Source organism: Diabrotica undecimpunctata, chromosome 1 (assembly GCF_040954645.1).
Source record: "Diabrotica undecimpunctata isolate CICGRU chromosome 1, icDiaUnde3, whole genome shotgun sequence".
In the NCBI taxonomy this organism is placed as follows: domain Eukaryota; kingdom Metazoa; phylum Arthropoda; class Insecta; order Coleoptera; family Chrysomelidae; genus Diabrotica; species Diabrotica undecimpunctata.
Window position 1 is genome coordinate 128206095 of NC_092803.1, and position 22251 is coordinate 128228345.

General features: G+C 34.2%; 1 protein-coding gene across 1 annotated transcript in view; it reads right to left on the reverse strand.

The window, feature by feature from the left end:
- LOC140431658 (putative helicase mov-10-B.1) overlaps positions 1-22251 on the reverse strand; it is a 98737-nt gene that overhangs the window by 31341 nt on the left and 45145 nt on the right. The window contains exons 7-8 of the mRNA XM_072519546.1: positions 7296-7438; positions 642-809 (exon numbers count right to left, since the gene is read on the reverse strand). Of these exons, the coding sequence (XP_072375647.1) occupies positions 642-809; positions 7296-7438 (311 nt within the window). The remainder of the gene's footprint in view (positions 1-641; positions 810-7295; positions 7439-22251) is intronic.

Genomic DNA, 22251 nt, shown 5'->3' on the forward strand with positions numbered 1-22251 from the left:
TGCATCAGTTTCCTGCTGTTTCGGCTAATAATACTAGATATCTTCAAATACTCATATCTCTGGACACGCCCGCTTCCATACGCGGTCAAACGACGAGTTCGATTTGGCTGAAATGTTGTCATGAGCTGTCTACAAGAAAATACTATACGATAGTAAATTTCTTTTACGATAGTGATGCCATCGGGAGGCGAGATTCATCGACATTAGATTTCATTATTTATAATATTTTCTTTATAAACTTTTAAAAATATATCTCTTAATTTTGGTTAATCTATTTTATAAATTATATTTTGAAAATGACCTCTAATTTCAAAGTCAAATCATCAATAATACGAGGTAAAAATTGTAGCGCGTTGCTGTTTTTTTCAAAATGTTTACTTTGTTATGTATCTCTCAGTTAATGAATATTTTATTTTAGCACATTATCCTTCAATGGAACATTAAATTTTGCTCACAGTGATTAAATTTCAAGAAATTCTTACACTAATAGTTTCAAAAGTAAATTAATATTTTTAAAAATCATATAATATACTTCAGTACGACTCTGTTTGGCTTTCACGTGCGATTGTTGACGAATGGGAATATGTAAAACGAATGAAGTTTAGGGTCAATATTATAGCAAATTACTTATATATACTTACAGATTGACTTTATACAGTAGCCCAATCCCAATTTCCTTTGGATATAACGTTGGAATAATTCCATGTTCATGAGCTAGAAATAGAGCTTGTTTCTCAACTCGTATTGGCCTTCTGTTAAAACCAAATTCGATATGAAATTTTTTGTTGGGAATAAATATTTTGTTGAACCTACAAATATAATATGTGTAATAAATATAAATATAAGTATGAATAAATTAACAAAAAAAAATAAAACAGTAATAAACAAAAATATTCAATTTACTATCTTTATTAGGAATTACAAAATTTCAGTTTAAAATGTGCTTGTTTAGTTTGACGTTTCGATTTACATACTTCTAAAAACGTTCTCGAAATACAAATTAAAACAATTCTGAAATTATTTCTTGGTAATACAAAAATATTCTTGTAATAATCTAACTTTATTTGCCTCATTCATACTAAAAATTCACACATTTTAAAATGATATTGTCATATTATTTTTGAGGTGCGTTCCTGGGATGACTTTATGGGAGAACAGTTTATTCAATTAAGTGAAATTAACTGTCTGCAGCAGTTCTGAAGAGTTCTATTGTTGTTTTTCATCTTTTTCTTCCACTTTCCCTTGTATAACCAATTGCATTAACTCGTATTTTTCACATCTCAAAGCTGGCTTCAACTCCCTATAAAAGGGCGGAGAATACGTAGCATCTCAGTACTCTGATTCTAATTTATATTTCCAGTTCTCCATTGCATACTACTGCTTTCATCTTATTGAAAACGCTTCTGGCTATCTTAATGCGTCATTTTATTTTAAGGCTGCGCTCCCATTGGTCATTTAGCTTCCAGTCCAAGTAATTGTACCTGGATATTTTCTACTAAAATGTTCCTTAACGTTGATTGATTCGTTAGTTGTTTTTTGTGTTCAGCGCCATTCCATACCTCTCGCAGTACTGCTTAGTGTGATCAACCGAAATTTGCAGTGCTTCTCTGCTGTGCGCAAGGAGTATCGTATCATCTGCATATCTCGAGATTATTCACTAGTGTTCCGTTAATTGATATGTCTTAATTGATGTCTTCTAGTGCCTCTTTCAATATCTCTTCTAAGCAAATATTAAAAAGTAGAGGGAATAGTTAGTACACATCCTTGTCGTACTTCTCTTCTTATAGGTATCTCTTTAGATTTTTGTTGGTCTATTAGTATTATGGCTTTATGATGACGGTATAAATCTGTAATGTTTCTCACAACCGGAAGGCTTTTTTAAACTTAACTAGATATATCAATACGTCACAGATGACATTTCAACACCGTTCAATGAGTGTTTTTAAAGTAGATAATGCATCTCTAGTGCCAAATCATTTTCTAAATCCCAATTGGTTTCCTCTGAGTCTATCGTCTAGTTTTTTGTAGGCACGTTCATGTATCACTCGAAAGAAGACTTTTAAAATATGGTTCATCAAGCTAATCGTTCTATATTCTTTACATTTAATTGCGTTGAGTTTTTTGGGTATTGGGATGAACTCAGATGTTAGCCATTCTTTTAGAATGTCCCGGTATACTAAATTTCATTGAATAATTCTACTAGTATATCAATGTGGTTCTCTGTTAGTAGTCCTAATATTTCTGCAGGTATTTCATCCGGACCCATGGCTTTATAATTTTTTATACGTTATAGTGCTTTTTTAATTTCCCCTTTTCTACCTCTTGGTTCTAGTGTCACCATTCTTTCGTCGTCTTTGAATAGCTTTTTTATAGATTCTTCCTATCTATTTACCTTATATACACTTTCAATTATCATTTTGTTGTTTTTGTCCATTATGTATCCAATACCTTGTTTTTTTTAATGTGCCAGCTATTTCTGAAATTTTCCTGTATATGTGAAAGCTGTCATGTAGTTTTTCTAATCTTTATATTTCTGCACATTTTTCTGATAGCCACAATTCTTTCGCTTCTTTGATTCTTTGTTTGAATGTTTTATTTACGTTTTCGTATTATTGTTTGTTTTTATCTTGTATTTCATCCTTTCCGATATCAATGACTTCATTTATTGTCCATTGTTTGCTTTTAGGGGATGTATTTGCCCTTAAGTTGTTGTCGTATGATGTTCCTTAGGATCTCCTCTATCTCCATTTTTCTGTAGCGTTAAGTTGTCCTTGTCCTGCTACTTTCTGGACTTACTTACTTTCTGGACTGTGTATTTGTTCTTTGATCTGTTGGCAGAGATCAGCATTATTTAATCTTCTTAGATTAATTCTAGGTGTTTTGCTGGCTGTTTTTATTTTCTTTGGTTTGAGTTTTATCATTTCTATTAAAATAAGGTTGTGATCACTTAATTCTCATTAAAGATAGTAAATAATAATAAACTGCCGCAAGAAAATGGCGTTTGAATAATATTATTGAAATGTTCAAATAATAAAAATATAATTTAACTACAATAGAAAGAAACAAAATGGATCTACCTACACAATTATTTTTTAAGAGGGGCAGACATAAAATAAATGTGGATCCTTCTTCAATTCTGCTTATTTAAATTACCGATACTTTAGAGAATAGACTAAAATTTTTCAATTTATGCCTATATCAAGACACATTAGATACGCACACCTAGAAGTTTTTAAAAGATCTATTTCGCCTTCCGGATGGGTAATCCTGGTTTAGTCTCTTGAAGTTTTGTGCAAATTAGATACAAAATCAGTGCAAATACGCTACTTAAATTATTTTGTGGTCACTGAACACTAATATTATGTCGGCGATGTTGTGCGAGGCACATCTTGCCCACGACGGACCTTGTCTCCTAGAGTTTTGTGGAAATTCGATACACAATCAGTCTCCAATGCACTTCGATTCATAAACTCCAGAAGACGAGGCCCATATTAAGCACCAGATGTCTCGCACATCATCGCCGACATGATATTAGTGTTCAGCGACCCCAAAAATCCATGAGCAATAAGTTTGCTCCGATTTTTGTCGAATTTCCATAAATGTGTCGAATTTTTCAGTGACCCCAAAACCTTCGAGTAGTAATCTTAAACTCATTTTCGTCAATTGTTTACAAAACTTTCTCACTCCCACGAATTGAATGTAAGAAGTTTCATTGAGATCCATCCAACTGCAAAAATTTGTTAGGTTTATTACTTCATTGCCTCGTCTAAATATTGTAGGAATAAAATAATTAACAACCGCTAAAAACACAAATATGCAAGAAACTATTTTTAGTTAAGTATAAAAAGAAAATACTGGACAAGATTTACCAAAGAGATAGAAGACGACCTATGTCGAGCCTAACGAAAAGTTTGAAAAATCTTAAACAAAAAGAATGAACTTATTAATAAATACTTATATAAAAAATCTGAAACAAAATTGAAAGGTAGCGATAGAAAGTGTGCGAAATCAGATTGATTATATTATAATTAACAGAAGATATCAGAATAGCATAACACATATTACAGCACATCTATAAGCAAATATTTGCTGACTTTGGTTTTCGTTGCAAATTATTAACAAAAAGAAGTAAAAGCCAAAAAAGAAAATTATTGACATTAGATGCTCGAAATGTATGAGAGCACCGACGAAACGCAAGATCAGCCCCTGCCCAAAATCATAAACCAGGGATTAAAATTAATGCCAGAAATTACTCTCTAGAAAATCAAATTGTCACTTTTAGAGATGAAAAATAACAAATCCCCTGGCGATGACAGAATAGTGATCGAAGCGATTAAACTAGGTGGAAATAAAATTATCCAGGCTTTGACCAAGCTTTATACCGAATGCATCTATCTATCTATCTTTACAGCCCTTGCTATCCAATTTTGGACATAGGCCTCCTCTTCCTTCCTCCACGTCTCTTTATTGTATCCACTTCGAGCCTGCGTGTTTCTTTAAGTCATCTGACCATCGCATTTGTGGCCTTCCTCTTTTTCGTTTGTAACTATATGGTCTCCAGTGTATAATCATCTTATTCCATATGTCGTCTTTCTGTCTTATGGTATGTCCAGCGAACTTCCACTTAAGTTTTGCTATCTGCGTTAATACATCGGTCAATTTTGTTTTGTTGCGGATCCAAGTATTTCTTTTCTTGTCTGATAGCCTGATGTTCAGCATTTGCCTTTTCATGGCTCTTTGGGTCTTTGCTATTTCTTCCATGTTTTCCTTTGTAAACGTCCAAGTTTGAGAATCGTAGGTGAGAACAGGAAGTATACATTGGTTGAGGACTCTTGTTTTTAAATATTGGGGGTATTTTCTATTTTTTAGTATATAGGAAAGTTTTCCGAAGGCTACCCAAGCCAACCGTATCCTTCTCTTTATTTCTCCGGTCTGATTTTCTTTATTTAATTTAATTAGCCGAATGCATCTACCAAGGAAAAACTCCTTTTTAATGGAACAATGCAGTCATTATTGTATTACACAAGTAAGAAGACATAAGAGATCTAAAAAAAAAACTACCATCCTATCAGTTTGCTTTAACACATATATAAACTTTTCACAGCCTAAACTAGACTTCTCTCAGCCTAAAGAACCAATTGGATTTAGATCGAAATACAGCACTAACGACATTTACTAGTGATAAAGAACCTGATAGAGAAGTCTGCAGAATACAACAAACCATTGGCACTGATACTTTATGTGGACCACGAGAAAGAATTCGATACCATAAGCCATCAGAAAATGTTAAAAGCATTGAAAGAATGCTAAATAGACTATCGCTGCACTAACAAAATCAAATATATCTACCAAAATGCCACAGATAGCGTAAGACTATCTGAACAAGAAACAAATAAATTCTGTATTTAGCGAGGAGTACGGCAAGCAGATACCGCATTTTTAAAGCTATTCACGACGCTTTTAGAACATACTTGTAAGAAGGCACATCTGAACGAGCATAGTATCAACATAAATGGAGAGAAGCTCAGTCATTTGAGATTTACAGATGAGATCGTCCTTGTATCCGATCGTATGGATGATGCAATAATAATGTTTGAAAAATTATATCACAATTCCTTGTTGGTGATGTTCCCTAAGCTGGTGTTCCCTAAGCTGGTGTTGAATCGAAATATTGATGTTGATGGAAAGGATATTGGGCAAACTGCATCGTATAAGTACTTAGGACATGAAATTCGGTTGGGCAGGGATTACCAGACACGTGAGCTCCCACGTCGCATAGGATTAGCCTCGGCAGCGTTGGTAAATTAAACTATGTATTTAAATCGGACCTGCCCATATGCCTCAAAAGGAAAATCTTTGACCAATATGTGTTGCCTTTACTCACTTATGGAGCGGAAACATTAACACTCACAAAAAAGATCGTGAATAAGATTCGCGTGACTCAGAGGGCTATGGAGCGCCACATGTTGGGTGTCTCTCTGAGACCGAAACCATCAACGAAACCGACGCCATCAAAAAAATCGCGTCGCTTAAATGGAATTGGGCAGGGCACGTCGCGTCGCCAGACTATCAGACAACTGATGGACAAAACGTATTGTCAAGTGGAGACTAAGACAAGAAGCACTACGGAGCAGGGAACGCCCACCAACTAGATGGACTGACGACCTGAAGCGTGTTAGCAATAACTGTATGCAAGCCGCACAAGACAGAAACAGATGGAAAGAGCTGAAGGAGAATAGTGTCCAGAAACAGGTTGACGATGATGATGATGAGATGCTCATTAATACAAGAGAAAATTAAGGCAAAAATAGACAACCTTTGCAGGAAAGCAATTCCAGCCAGAAAAATAGATTCAATATACGCTTAAAATACGTTTAAACGTGTCCTAAAAACAGCCACTAAAATGTCCTCGAACAACAACGCGGGAAAATATAAAACCATAGATAAAGGATGAGATTTTGGACTTATTGATAAATGGACTTCATCTTGTTAAAAATTAACATGGAATATAAAATGCTAAATTCTGCAATAAGATATTAATAAGAGAAGCTTAAGAGAAATGGATGCAAGAACAATGCGACGAAGCAAAAAGACTTCACCAACTGCACGATTTAGTTAGCCTTCATAAGAAAGAAAAATAAAATAAACTGAAGACACCTTGGAAAAATTACGCGAAAAACCTTTTTAATCACCAGCGTGTAAATAATTATAACACAATACACGAGTGGTCCAAAATCTTTGAATGTGAAGTTAGACATGCAGTATATAAATTGAAAAACAGTAAAAGTTTAGGTCTTGATGAAGTTTACGCAAAAATTTTAAAATAGTTCGATATCAAACAACTTCGTATCTATTTAATGTAATATACGACTATAACTATCAAAGTTGGTGAAGACTATAGACTAATCAGTTTGATGAGTCACGCTCTCACAAGGCATTTTCGAGTATAATCCATTCAAGAATAAACAAAACGTGCGCGGATATGGGGGTCATAGAGAAGCATTGTTTGCTTTAAAGCTGTTTGCACAAAACGGCTTGCCAAAGGCTTGATGTTTTTATATGCTTCATTGATTATCAAAAAGCCTTTAATAATATTAGGCATGATGGCTGGTTTAGAGCGATTACAAGTAATCGCTCTAAACACTTTTGAAATATTAAGGAGAGTCTAATAGTTCCAATATGCCAGCGCTAACGTACCGATAAGAAGTGGGATATTTAATCGTTGTCTGCTTTAAAAAACACATTCGTCTCTGCATATTTCTTACGTGATAGATCAATTTTAAAATAATTCTTACCTGTGATTTAATCCTATATACACGCTTTTTTCAAGTACTACGTGAATACATCCTTCATACTTTACAGAATCAGACTTCTTCTCTTTTAAATATACCTTGTCATTTCGTAAAAGGGACGGCCTAGCTTCGGCCAATCCAGGAACCTAAACATTATATATTATAAGTCACTTAGTATAATATAATATATTCACTAATCAAATATTGATATATTAATTCAAACATCATATTTATCATATAGATATTTACTAATACTAAATACTAAAGAATAAGACAATAGATCATATTGGCATTAAAAGAAGAAATTGATCTTTGTCGAAATACACAAAGAAATCAAAATATAAAAGAGTAGAGAGCTTAAATATAGTATGTATTATTAAAATTATGTTAACATTTTCACAGCCCAAAAATAGGATAGTATAAATTTTTCCGTTTGGTCCAATTCCTTTTTTATAAACCTAATTAGTTCTCAGAGTACACGCATAGCTTCGGCTTTGAGGCTTATATGTCGGTTGTGGCATCGTTACAAGTCTCAACCTGCTTTTATGCTTAATTCGCAGTTATACATTTATTGTCAGTGAGTTACAAAATGAATGATGGTTACGAGAAGGCACGTTTGCAACAATTTAAGCAACGAAATTCTTTCCGAAGAGGAAGAAAATTAAGAGGAAGAGTCATTTCAAGGGGATTCTTCAGAAAAATATAAATCTGAGTCTGAAACTGAAAATTCCTCAGATAAGGAATGTTTACGCTCGAAAAGAGTGAAGAGGTAAGTTTTGCTTTGCTGTTCCAGTTACAAATTGATACAGTAAGCATAAACCCCGAAGGGAGAATAAACCCCATAAGCATGCCAGAGTGGACAGAATATTACTAATTACATATTACGAAAGCAAGACCATATTCCGGAAGCAAGACAATATTGTGAAAGTACAACCAATCATTGTGGACAAGATAAGACTAAAGATTAAGATTAAAGCAAATGAAAAACGGGAAAGCCACAGGACCTGGAAAAATCCTCATTGAATTAATAACGCTCGGATCGTCCATACTAATAGAATTGTTGGCGAAGATCTTTAATAAATGTCTAGTTGAACAAATATTCCAGAAGATTGGAGCTTGGCGTAAATAAGTTCTATCCACAAAAAAAAAACGAGACAAAAAAAAAATGCAAAAATTACAGAAGTATAAGCGTTATTAGCTCATTAGGAAGGCTGTAAGTCTATTGATAAAAGAACAAATCGAAAACCAATATAAAGAAATAGAATTATCAGAGTGGATTTCATGTTGGCAGATCCTGGGTTGAGAATATATTTGTACTTCAACAAATTACAGAGAAAGGAACAGCCAGACATTTTACTCAAGAATCATTTAATGTTCGTTGATTTAGAAGAAGTATGATACACTGCCCTTAAAAAGATTGTATGAAATATTGGATGAAGATTGGAAGGATGAAGAAAATGTGGATTATATGATTCGAAAGTTAACCGAATAATACGAAAATTGTAGAAAATACAATAGGGCTGAAATGTGGTACAAACACTAAACTCATTACTTTGGTCTCCCAAAATTAGTTTATGGACAAAAGTGATAATCTACAAGTCGGTTGTAAAACCAATTTTGATGTACGGATCTGAATGCTGCAAATGACGATGAAAGAGAAGAAAAAACTGAAAGTGGTAGAAATAGACTATAATATGATTATATTATAAGAAAAGTGTAATGGATATCCAGACTTCCTCACATCCCAACTGAATAAATAAAAAGAAGAACGGGAAGTATTTACAATACCATAGATATAATATAATCCAAACAACTTTTATATTACGGGCATGTAATGCGAATGGAAAACGAACGATGGACAAAACAGGCCTTAAACTATGTAGCCGTGAAATATAAGGAGAGTATTATCTACCAGTATTAGAATGGAGAGAAGATGAGGAATAATGAGATGAATGGTGCGACCGAAAGAGGTAGAGATCGAAATGCAAAGAGCGCAACTTTTAGTACGCAAATGTCATATTCTTTCATATGTTAGTTATGTCAAATAACATTTCCAGAAATGAATTCGCGAATACTAAAACACTAATTTTTCTAATTTTTGTTCCACCGCTGCCTGTAAATGGTTTTTTAAAATTACTTTTTATCGGTTTACATATTTTAGTGGATAAAAACATGTCTAATTAAAAATAAATTGCACTACATCAACTTCAAATAATGGTTAGCTATTAAACAATAATTGTGTTTTAGAAAAGTTATCGACATCATGGCCCGGCCCGTTTAAGCCTAAAACAACGTACAGAGATTTGGCAATGTCAGAGGTAAGTATCCGAAACGTCGTCCAGATCTTACGCAAGATCAACAATTGGATGTAATATTATCAGTGCAATAAATCCTCACAAAACTACCCGTCAGGTTACATTGGAGTAATCGGTATGTCAAACATATGTTTTAAAGTCTCTAAAAGAGAATAAAGTAATTCATGAACTTGATTAAGATGACTTCGATCGCAGACAAGAATTTTGTGACTCAGTATCCACAGAAAATCAACGTGTGGGCGGGAGTAAATGGTAATAAAATTGTGAGACCATTTTTTATTGACGGTTCATTGAACGGTGACAAATATTTGAATTTACTTCAACAGCGAATAATTTTATACCCAAATCATCAAAATCCTCAGCTACCGGACAATTTGCTATGGTACCAGCAAGATGGGGCACCACAGCATTACACACGACATGTATGTGAATATCTAAATAATGGTTTTGCTGATAGATGGATTAGAAGACGAGGACTTTGAGAGTAGGCAGCTAGATCTCCTAATCTGTCCCCACTGGATTTTTTTATAGGTATAGCTTAAGTCTTAAGTTTATATTAACATAACTAAGAATATTGATGAACTTAGGACAGAAACTAATTTAATTAATGCTGAGATCCTTAATATTGTTTTGCAAGAGTTTCAACATCGTCTTGCATATTGTCAAGATGCAAATGGTTTGCAATTTGTGAATTTAATTTAATAGTTTGTAGGTTTTAGTCCTGTCCATAAACGACAAAAGAAAAATATGACATTCGTATAAAAAAATATGCGCTCTTTTTGATAATTGTGTCAAAATAAAGCATAACCGTTAAAAAATAATAATAATGACGTTATAACTCCAACAGTGATGACGACGTCAAAAATATGAGTTCAGCAAAAAATGCGCAACTAAAAAATAAAAATTGACGTGTCTGAGCTTTTTTTGCCTAACGGCTAAATCAAGCGTTTAACGAATTTATTTATTCCGACCTTTACATGTTCTCTGTATAATTTTTGTAAGGAAATAAACAAAGTATAGATCAATGGATATTATTTGCACTTTGGGTACTGGAGGTCTGGGGTCCATCCATATCTCAGTTGGGCCTATTTTTTATTTTATTAATTAAATATTTATATAGTATAAAATAATTAAATGAAATTAAAAAAAGTATTTTTAAAATGATCTAAAACTTTACTGCATGGTAACCTGTAGCTATTTATACAAATAAATGTGTTTTATCAGAAGTATAGAAATATTTTAGTTTTAAATGCCTATTTAATTATATAATGAGAATTTAATTTATTGAAATTAGTTCTTGTTTATTACATTACAAACAAGATGCTTATGAGATCTATATGAGATAAAAAAAAAACGAAAAATCAACGTTCAATATGATAACTTAATATTTTAATACTTAGTAATAATATAATATAAATAAACTATTTGAAATATATTAATTACGTTATCTGAAAACTAAAATATAAAATGGAAAAATACAAAACATCCTCAGAATACAATAACTATATAGTCTGCTAAACTAATATAATTTTCTTAAAAAGAACTTCACCCAATATTATAAACTCAATATTATAAAAGTTATATCACTAAAACCAATATAGTCAATGCATCTATTCGTACTATAAATCATAAAATAAAGGGTGTCTCAGAGTAGATTTTGGTATTTAAACTTAACTTACGTCGACCCTGCTCGAAATTCCATGTAAACGATATGTCAGCCGTGCAGCAGACATGTGCGAATTTCAGTTACCATGGAACAGTGGACGAAACCGCAGCGTACCTACATGTTTTGTGAGCGGTACAATATAAGACGCGTGGGTAATGCACCAGCGGAGATGTTAGTGCACGCATGGGTAAAGAAATTTAGAGAAAAAGAAGTTGTTACAAACGTGAAACATCCAGGCAAAGTAAAAACTATCACTCCTGTCAATATTGCAAGAGTTCCACGTGCTGTGAATGGTAATCATCGGCGTTCACTTCGCAAACTTGCACAAGCACTAAATTTATCTCGTGCTAGTATCCAGCGTATTTTGAAGAAGGATTTAAGTTTTCACCTTTACAAAATTCAGTTAAGCCAATATTTGAAATAAACTGATCATTTACTGAGGAAACCTTTTTTGAGGAGATGATGACTTGTTTTTGGGATGACGGTGGCTTAGAAGGGATTATTTTCAGTGACGAGGCTCACTTTCACCTTAATGGATATGTCAATAAGCACAATGCTCGCTACTGGTGTCCTGACAGTTTGGTGTGGTATGTCTGCATCGGGGATCATCGGACCCTACTTTTTTAAAGATGCTAGAGGACGCACGCTAACTGTCAACAGTGGACCATACACTGCCATGTTGCTGAATTGGCTACGTCCAGAATTGAATAATTTTGCAGGGTATAATCCAGGCCATACATGATTCCAGCAAGACGGTGCTACAGCACACACAGCGAGCACTTCAATAAACGCCCTAACATGTTTCCAGGCACACTGATTTCACAAAATGGTGATATTCGTTTTCCCCCAAGATCTCCTGACCTTACCACTTAAGATTTTTTCTGTGCGGGTATTTAAAGAACATCGTCTATGCTAATCCACCAGCCACAATCGAAGAGCTGAAGCAAAATATTCGCAACACTGTTAACAACATTCCAGTGAATATGCGTGAGCGCGTGTCTCTCAATTTGCGATCCAGATTGCAATAGTGCTACGAGCGAGATGATCAACATTTAACCGACGTCTCATTTAAGAAATTAAATCCGCATGTTCTGTGTGTCAATTTTCGTAATAAATGTTTTTCTAATAGGTTCTGAAACAGAGTTTTATTGATTTAAAAACTAAAATCTACTCTTAATATTGTTCTGAAGCTATTTTCTTGTGGCATTTTAAATTAATTACTATTTAAATGGGAATAAGCCACAATTAAAGGTTAAAATACGTTTATTGACGTTTCAATTTCCACTTCGGAAATCGTTCTTGTGTTGTTTGCCTAGTTTAAGATATAGGTGCCGGAGTTAGGCAACACGGATGACGGGGGTTAGACAGGGCATGTGAAGGTTGCCGAAGCTCGGGCATGGATGTATGTTTTTAGGGTTGAGAATAAACTGATGTTTATGTGAAGTAAGGACTATTATTTGTAACCCCTCTTCGATAACACGACATGGTGGCAGCTGGTGCTTTGTTTTGTTAACATTAAACAAGCAAAGAGTGATCGAACGTGACAGCAGTGCAAATCTTATGCATAACCTATAAATCAGAGGGGACCTAAAATCCTTAAAATGGATGCACCTATCCAAATAAATAAAGAAGTGTTTGCGAACATTTCGGCTCCAAGCGAATTTGATTTTACACAGCCCCAGACATGGCACCAATGGAAGAAAAGAGTAGAGAGATATATGTCTGTAAGTGGATTTGGACAAAAATCTGACAAGGATAAACTAGACCTTTTGTTGTATTTAATGGGAAATGAAGCAGAAGATATTTTACTTCAAAATCAACCAGGGGAGAATGCATCCTTTCAAGACGTAATGCAGATTTTCGACAATCATTTTGTTCCCCGAAGAAATACAATCTTTGAGAGATTTCAATTTAATTCAAGGGTACAAAGGCCAGGAGAACCTGTGGGAAACTTTATTTCAAGTCTACATACTCTTGCAGAGCACTGTAGCTATGGAGCTCTTAAAGATGAGTTAATTCGTGACAGGATTGTTATCGGAATAGCTGATAAAAAGGTGAGCGAAAGAATGCAACTAAATGATGGTTTGACACTAGAGAAGGCAATACAAATAGCACGCCAAGCTGAACTTCAAGATAGTCAAAATAGAATTATGAGACAGGAGCAGTCAGTTAGTGCAGTTAAACAGGACTACAGGGAGCGTAGTGATAAAAGACATCAAGGTAAGAGTTTTGCTAAACAAGAAACAACTCATGAGAAAGTTAAGGAAGGTTACAGATGTGGATACTGTGGCATACCTACATGTAAAAATAGGGAGAAATGTCCAGCCAAGTTCTCTGAATGCAGATCTTGTTCACGTAGAGGTCATTGGAGTGTGATGTGCAGGAAGAAAGCTGTCAGAGCTGTTAAGTGTTCAAGGTCCACCAGTAGCAGTAGTACAGACGACGAAGGAAGGGATTCAGTAAATCAAGTGGTACATACAGATTCCTTTATTGGCCAAGTGTACCTAGACAAGAAGGATCGTTGGTATGTAGACATCTTATTGGATGACAAATTTAAGGTACCTTTTTTTGTGGATACAGGAGCAGATGTTAACTGTTTTCCCTATGAAAAATTACCTCCAGAATATATGGGTAAAATTGTGGCATGTGATGCAATTGGTGCAGCGGACGATCATAAATTAGACACAGTGGGTAAGCTACATATAAAATTTACTTATGACGGTTTTACAAATGATGAAACAATATATTGTATTAGGAAGTTGAGACAACCTATATTAAGCAGAGAGTCAATCATTAGGTTTAATGTTCTAAATTTTTCTAAATGTAAGCTTAAACAGGTAAATCAAATCAGTTGCAATGTTGTTCATTGTAATCAATCTAAGAGTACTAATATGTTTTCAAAATTTAATTTAGAGTCTGTTGCTAAAACATTTCCTGGTATTTTTAGTGATATAGGTGAATTTAAAATAGAAATGTCAATTAGAATTAAGCCAGATGCTAAACCTTATGTACAGAGCGTTCCCAGAACTGTTCCTTTACCTCTGTTACCAAAATTAAGAATTGAAATTGATAGATTGCTAAAATTAGGGATAATTGAACCCATTGAAGATCCTACTTCTTGGGTCAGCCCAATTGTTTGTGTGGACAAGGGAGATTGTGTACGGCTTTGTGGTGACTATACTAAACTTAATGAAAACGTGTTACGGTCACATTTTCCTCTCGGGAAAATATCTCATACACTAGCACAGTTGAAAGGGTCTAAATTCTTCTCAAAATTGGATACCACAAGTGGATTTTACCAAATAAAATTGAATAAGGAAAGTCAGTTGTTAACAACTTTTATAACACCTTTTGGCAGATTTTTCTTCAAAAGGCTTCCATTTGGTATATCTTGTGCCCCAGAGTATTTTACTATGAGATTTTCAAAAATCTTAACTGGCATTGAAGGCTGTGTTGTCCATATAGATGACATTCTTATTCATGCAAGGACAATAGAGGAACATGACAATATTTTGAACACAGTCCTAATAAACTTCATAAGGAAGGTATTACACTAAATAAAAACAAATGCTCTATAGCAACAAAAACAGCTAAATACTTGGGTCATATGGTCTCTGAGCAAGGGATATTAATTGATCCAGATAGGGTTAAAGCTATCCGTGATTTTCCTGAACCAAAAAATAAGACTGAGCTGTTAAGATGGCTGGGTATGATTAATTTTGCTGCAAAATACATTCATAATAAATCTGAGATTCTTGAACCATTAACACATTTACTAAAAAAAAATATTAACTTTTTGTGGGGTCCAGCACAAGATAAAGTTTTCAGCACTTTAAAACAAAAGTTAGAGAGCCCTCCAAATCTAGCGTTTATTGATGCTAATAAAACCATAATTGTTAGTGCAGACTCAAGTTGTTTTGGTATAGGTGCATGTCTATTTCAAGAAAATGTAGATCATACTCGGGAAATAGTGGCTTTTACATCTAGGCTTCTGAACTCAGCTGAAACACGATATGCTCAGATTTAGAAAGAAGCTCTTGCACTTACCTGGGCAGCAGAATATTTTTACGATTTTATTTCAGGAGTTCCTAACCTAATTTTTGAAACAGACCATAAACCTTTACTACAAATTCTGCAAACTAAAAATTTAGATGAGTTAACGCCACGTTTGCAAAGATTTCGAATGCGCTTAATGCGATACAAGTATACTGTAATCTACACGCCGGGAAAAAATTTAATTGTAGCAGATACTTTAAGTCGGGCCCCCTTACAAACAGATACGTTAGCTAATAAAGAACTAACTGCAGAAACTGCAGCATATGTGCAGTCAATTATTCATAATTTACCAATTAAAGATTATTTTTTGAATTTAATAAAAACAGAACAAGAAAATGAATATATTTGTAAAAAACTAAAAGAATATTCTTTGTCTTCTTGGCCTGAAAGATCTAAATTGCCATTTGAATTGTTGCCATACTATCAATATAGATATGAAATTTCCTATTCGGAACAATTACTTTTAAAAGGGTCTCGCATAATCATTCCTAAGAGTCTTTAACTCAAGGTGTTGGAATTTATTCATACAGGCCACATGGGAATTGTAAAATGTCGAGATCGTGCCAAACAGAGCGTTTGGTGGCTGGGTTTGTCATCCCAGATTAATAACCTAGTCACACATTGTCCCCAATGTGTTGAACACAGAGTAAATCATAGAGAAACATTTCATAAAGACAATACTGTACAAAGGCCGTGGCAAAAACTGGGGGTTGATTTGTTTAAATGTTATGATAAGTGGTACTTGATTGCCACTGACTACTTTTCACATTGGTTTGAAATATTTACTTTAACCAATATGACAGAAGATGCCATTATTCCTAAACTTAAAGATATTTTCTCTCGTTATGGTATCCCAGAGGAAGTTAGATCCGACTGTGGTACTCAATTTTCATCAAAATTTATAAAGTTTTCAAAAGAATATAATTTTGTTCATAAGACGAGCAGTCCACACTGGCCACAGAGCAACGGTGGAGTGGAACGTACTGTACAAATTGCAAAAAGATTAATTCAGAAAAATAAAAAAGAGGACCTAAGTTTGGCATTGTTAGCATACAGATGTACACCCCTCGAATGTGGTGTTTCACCTTCTGAATTATTAATGAATAGAAAATTAAGATCTAACTTGCCCCAGCTTCCAAGCTTATTAAACTTTTCAAAAGAACTAAACACTGAAAATAAAAAGAACGAAATAAAGGATAAATAAGTGAAAAACTACAATAAGCGACACAATGCCAAGGATTTAGATCCTCTTAAGGTTGGTGATTCTGTGTGGGTGGTTGATATCAGGAAATATGGGCAAGTTGTTGCGATCTGTCAGGAACCCAGGTCCTATATAATTGAAACTGAAACTGGGAAATTTAGAAGAAATAGATGGCATTTGATTCATGCACCCTACTGTTTCCCTGTATTGAGCACCCAACCAGAATCCTCAAATGATTATGTTCCGCCAATTTCTAGTAACACAAAGCTAATGCCTTGCTCTAATCAAAGCAATGGTGACATACAGGGTAAAATTATGGAGGAAAGTAGTAGGGGGGAACCCAGTGTATTTCCGGACAAAATCGAACAAAGTGGAAATCATGTTTTACCTCCATCGGGTCAGGATAAAAGTGATAGTGACACTGATAGTGTATCGGACTTTGAGTGCGTAAAGCCTAGCAGGCCAAAAAGACTTGTGAAGAAACCGGTTCATTTAACAGATTATGTTTGTAGTAGTTTAAGTTAGTTTAGGTATAAGATCATCAGTGACACAGGGATCTTTTATAAAAAAAAAGGGAGATGTGTTGTTAGCCTAGTTTAAGATATAGGTGCCGGAGTTAGGCAACACGGATGACGGGGGTTAGACAAGGCATGTGAAGGTTGCCGAAGCTCGGGCATGGATGTATGTTTTTAGGGTTGAGAATAAACTGATGTTTATGTGAAGTAAGGACTATTATTTGTAACCCCTCTTCGATAACACGACAGTTCTCAAAATACAAACATTAGTATATTAAATTTACTAATGTTTGTATTTTGAGAACGATTTCCGAAGTGGAAATTGAAACGTCAATAAACGTATTTTAACTTTTAATTGTGGCTTATTCCCATTTAAATAGTAATTAAAATCTACTCTGAGACACCCTGTACATATAAACGTCCTGTAAAAATAACACATGGGTACCCATAACTACTAACAACAATCGCTTTTGTTCTTACGTTTTGCCCATTTCTGATTTTCGAGACAGGACCATGTCATATAAAGGTAAGACAAAAAAATCGAAAAATGAATGAAAATTGCATAAGATCTATCTAAGCTTCTTATGATACCATCCAACCAATCGCATATACCAGCACTCTTACCAATTACTAATAATAATAATTTAGTGCTATTTGTCTATTATATCTCCAACAACAGAATATGCATTTACCTAACCAGGACTTACCTTGTTGATACACTACTTAAAGCACAAAAATACATGAACAAAAGATTAAAAAAGAACAGAAATTAGAAAATTAATCACTACTGTGGGCAAACTTGTCAAATTTCTGTCTTACCAATATCAATTCTCTAATGTAAGATGAACTAAAAACTAGGACTTCAAATAGTAACTTTTCGTCCAACATATACCTCCACACTTTTTCCACTTCCCTCTTTCCTGGGATATGCTCGTCCATATTGTTCCTGTATGTTCTCTGATATCGTCTTCCTATCTTTTCTGTGGCCTTGCTCTTCAAAGTTTGTATTCCCATAGATTCCAGTGAATGATTTGTCCGTTCTATCCACCATATTTCCGTCTAGTATTCTATTTTATACCAGTGTGTTATCGTTTGTATAGCTTCTTTTAGTTTTGTTTAACCTCCTTGGTATTGCTTTGGCTGTAGACTTTGCATATTGTAGGCAACTTTATGCTGTCAGTGTTTGACAGAAGTCACTGTCATTGCCATATTAATTTCTATTGTTTTTGTTAACATTATTTGTACAATTTATGTTGATTAAAACCTTATATCCTAGGTTTTGCTTTATCATTTCAATTTAATCAACATAAATGGAGAAGTATCTAAGACCCGAGAGGTTCGACGGGGATCCATCTCTGAAATCAACAGCAAAGGAATGGGAGCATTGGAAGAGAACTTTTATAACCTTTTTAGCTGCCCATATTGTCACTACCGGTGTTTCTGCTGATGGTGCTGCTGTACCACCCCTAGATATTAATGATACTACTAAGCTACAACTGTTAGTAAATTATATTTCGCCAAGTATATAAGCGATTGTAACACTTACAACGAATCCATTCAAACTCTTGAAAAAATATACATCAAACCAAACAATACTATTCATGATCGTCACATACTAACCACTAGACGACAACAGACAGATGAGTCTATCGATTCTTACATGCAATCTTTAAAACAGTTAGCAAAAGACTGCAATTTTACTGCTGTAGATGCTGATACTAATAAAAATGATACGATCCGTGGAGCTTTTATCGCTGGAATGACATCCACAAAGATACGATCGAGATTGTTAGAGAGTTTAACACTAACTTTAGAAGAAACTTACAATATAGCTATTTCAATGGAAATGGCAGAACTCAACTCTCAGGTTTATTCAAATCAACTTGGTGCGCTACCTGGTAACTATCAATTTGAGTCACAGGGCTCTCCAACAAATTCTGAATGTGTCACTGTGACAGCTGCTACCAACTCGACTAACTCTTCTAGATCAGCACACAAATGTTTTTTCTATGGTGGGCCAATACGTTCAAGGAAGAACTGTGCTGCTCGGGAATCCATCTGCAAATCCTGTAATAAATAGGGACACTTTGCAAAGGTTTGCCGCTCCAAGAGCACTAGTGCATCTGCCAGCGTATTTGAAGGCTATGATAACTGCACAGCCTGCATTATTGCTGCTAACCTTGCTTCATTGAAGAAAGCTATAGTGCCTGCCTATATAAAAAACCTTCGTGCTGATGCCCTTATAGATACTGGTAGCTCTGTCAGTTTTATTAATGAAGACTTTGCTAACCTGTGCAAACTCCCTAGGAAGCCTTGTACTCAGACTGTCTCTATGGCCTCATTATCACACACCACTGAAGTTAAAGATGTGACTACTCAAAATATTAAAATTGGTGACCACTCGTACGACAACATTAATTTACTTATAGTTAAAAATCTCTGTGCTGATATTATAATTGGTCCTGATGTTCTATCTAACCACTCAAGTCTAGAGTTTAAATTTGGCGGACCTAAAGAAGTATTCAAGGTATGTAGTGTAGTTGAAGCCTCAGTACCTGCAGTTTCTTTATTTTGTAACCTTTAAATTGTAAACCTATCGGAGTAAAATCGCGCAGGCATAGTGCTGAAGATCAGATTTTTATTAAAAATGTGGTAAAGAAGCTTTTAAATGATGGCATTATTGAAGAAAGTCAGTCCCCTTGGAGAGCGCAAGTGCTTATCACCAAAAACGAAACTCACAAGAAGCGGCTTGTCATTGATTATTCCCAAACAATTAATCGATTTACTCAACGTGATGCTTATTTATTGCCAAATATCGAGGAAATGGTGTCCAATGTATCACAATTCACTGTCTTTAGTGCAATAGATTTCCAAAGTGCATACCATCAGGTTCCAATACTTCCACATGGAAAGATGTACACAGCTTTTGAAGCTGCTGGGAAACTGTACCAATTTTGTCGCATTCCGTTTGGTGTTACCAGTTTCCAAAGAACAATCGACTGGCTCATACACAGAAAACCTTGAAGGGATATATGCCTACCTTGATGACATAACTGTTTGTGGTAAGACGAAGGTAGAACATGACAAAAATCTTGAGAACTTTCTAAAGGCCACAGACAAATATGGTTTGACACTAAACAAAACCAAGAGTAAATTCAATCAAACAATAATAAACTTACTTAGTTATACTATAGGACCAAACCATGTCTTAAAGCCCGATGGTAGCAGACTACAACCCTTATTAAAAATGCCTCCACCGAATGGCACTGCATCTCTCAGAAGGGTATTAGGTATGTTTGCCCATTATTCAAAATGGATTCCCAAATTTTCCGAAAGGGTCCACACATTAGCTCATGTTAACAATTTTCCATTGAACGAAGATGCTTTATCTTGTTTTGAAAATCTGAAATCTATATTTGCAAAGTCATTTGTTCCCGCTATCAACGAAAATATGCCATTTGTTGTTAAAACTGATGCTTTAGAACACTCAATTGCTGCTACCTTGAGTCAGGATTCCAGACCCGTTGCTTTCTTTTCAATATCACTTAACTCTAGTGAGCTGAACCATTCTGCCGTGGAGAAAGAAGCATACGCTATTGTTGAATCTCTAAAGAAGTGGCGCCATTTTCTTATAGGAAAGCTTTTCTTATAGGAAAGTTATTTACATAGAAAGTATTGGAGAATCAAAAAATTGCTTTAAAATAACAATTCCGCCAGCGGAGTAGAATTTGGGAATGGTCAACCATTCACTTTCGCCTGTCCTACGCTTCTGGTAGTAGCCGGAAATGTTTGTTTAATCCTTAACCACTGACATGCGGTATACCATACCGAGCCGAAAATATATTTTGTTGTAAAACGTGTTTTATAAAAGATTCCTAGAAAATCATCTGTGTACCTTTAAGTAGTGTGTAATTATACCTGCTGCCAACTACTGTAGTTTTAGTATGGGTTTAGTCTTTGAGCTACGTTAACGTAAAGTTTTCTTGCGGTATTACGTACTGCATGTCAGTGTTTAGTCAGTGTTTCTTTAGTTAAAATCAGTCCAGTGTATTCTTTCGCTATTAGTATGGCAGCAAGTTCATCAAGTTGTCTAAATTTACTCGCAAATCTGTAAAACCTTTAGATTATGATTTTGAGGCTGTTTTAGCTCAATGGTGTGACGAAGTACCTAGCGATTTAGAATATTTTAGTGATAGTGATATTGACGATTTAAGCAAAGAACTAGGCATTGAAAGTCAACACGACGCCTGAAGACGAATATGATTCAAATGCTACTGATAAGTCATATTTGTACGACAAAAATCGTTTGATGTCGTCTAATACCGAACCCTGAAAAAATGTAAGAACTCCGTTACACAATCTTGTAACAAAACTACCAGCTCTTCGGTCTAAAGATGCAAGAAACGAGACTATCATGTTTTTAAATTTTCTTATTTCCGAGGATATAATACAAGAAATACTTAAATGGACAAATAATAAATTACGTGCAATTCGTGAAAACCATAGAAAAATGAATAGACCAGAACTAAATGAAATTGATAAAATAGAACTGAAAGCCTTTTTATGATCGCTTTTATACACATCAGCTTTCAAATAAAATGACGAAGATATAAACTCTATATTTGCTACAGATGGCACTGGTAGGGATATATTCAGATGTGTTGTGTCAAAAGAAAGATTTGCAATATTTCTAAAATGTTTACGTTTTGATAACCCTCTGGATAGAGGGAAAAGAAGAAAGATAGATCCAATAGCAAGCATTAGTAACACATTTAATATATAAATATATATATAAATATATATATATATATATATATATATATATATATTTATATTTTGATATATATATATATATATATATATATATTTATATTTTGATATATATATATATATATATATATATATATATATATATATTTATATTTTGATATATATGTATATATATATATATATATATTTATATTTTGATATATATATATATATATATATATATATATATATATATATATATATATATATATATATATATATATATATATATATATATATCAAATTGTCAAAAATTGTATTCCGTAGGCACATGTGTTTGTATTGATGAAATGTCGGTCGGCTTTAGGGAAAGGTGTAGGTTTAAAATGTATATGCCTAATAAGTCTGTGGAATATGGCATTCAAATAATGTACCTGACTTATGCACGAACGAGTTA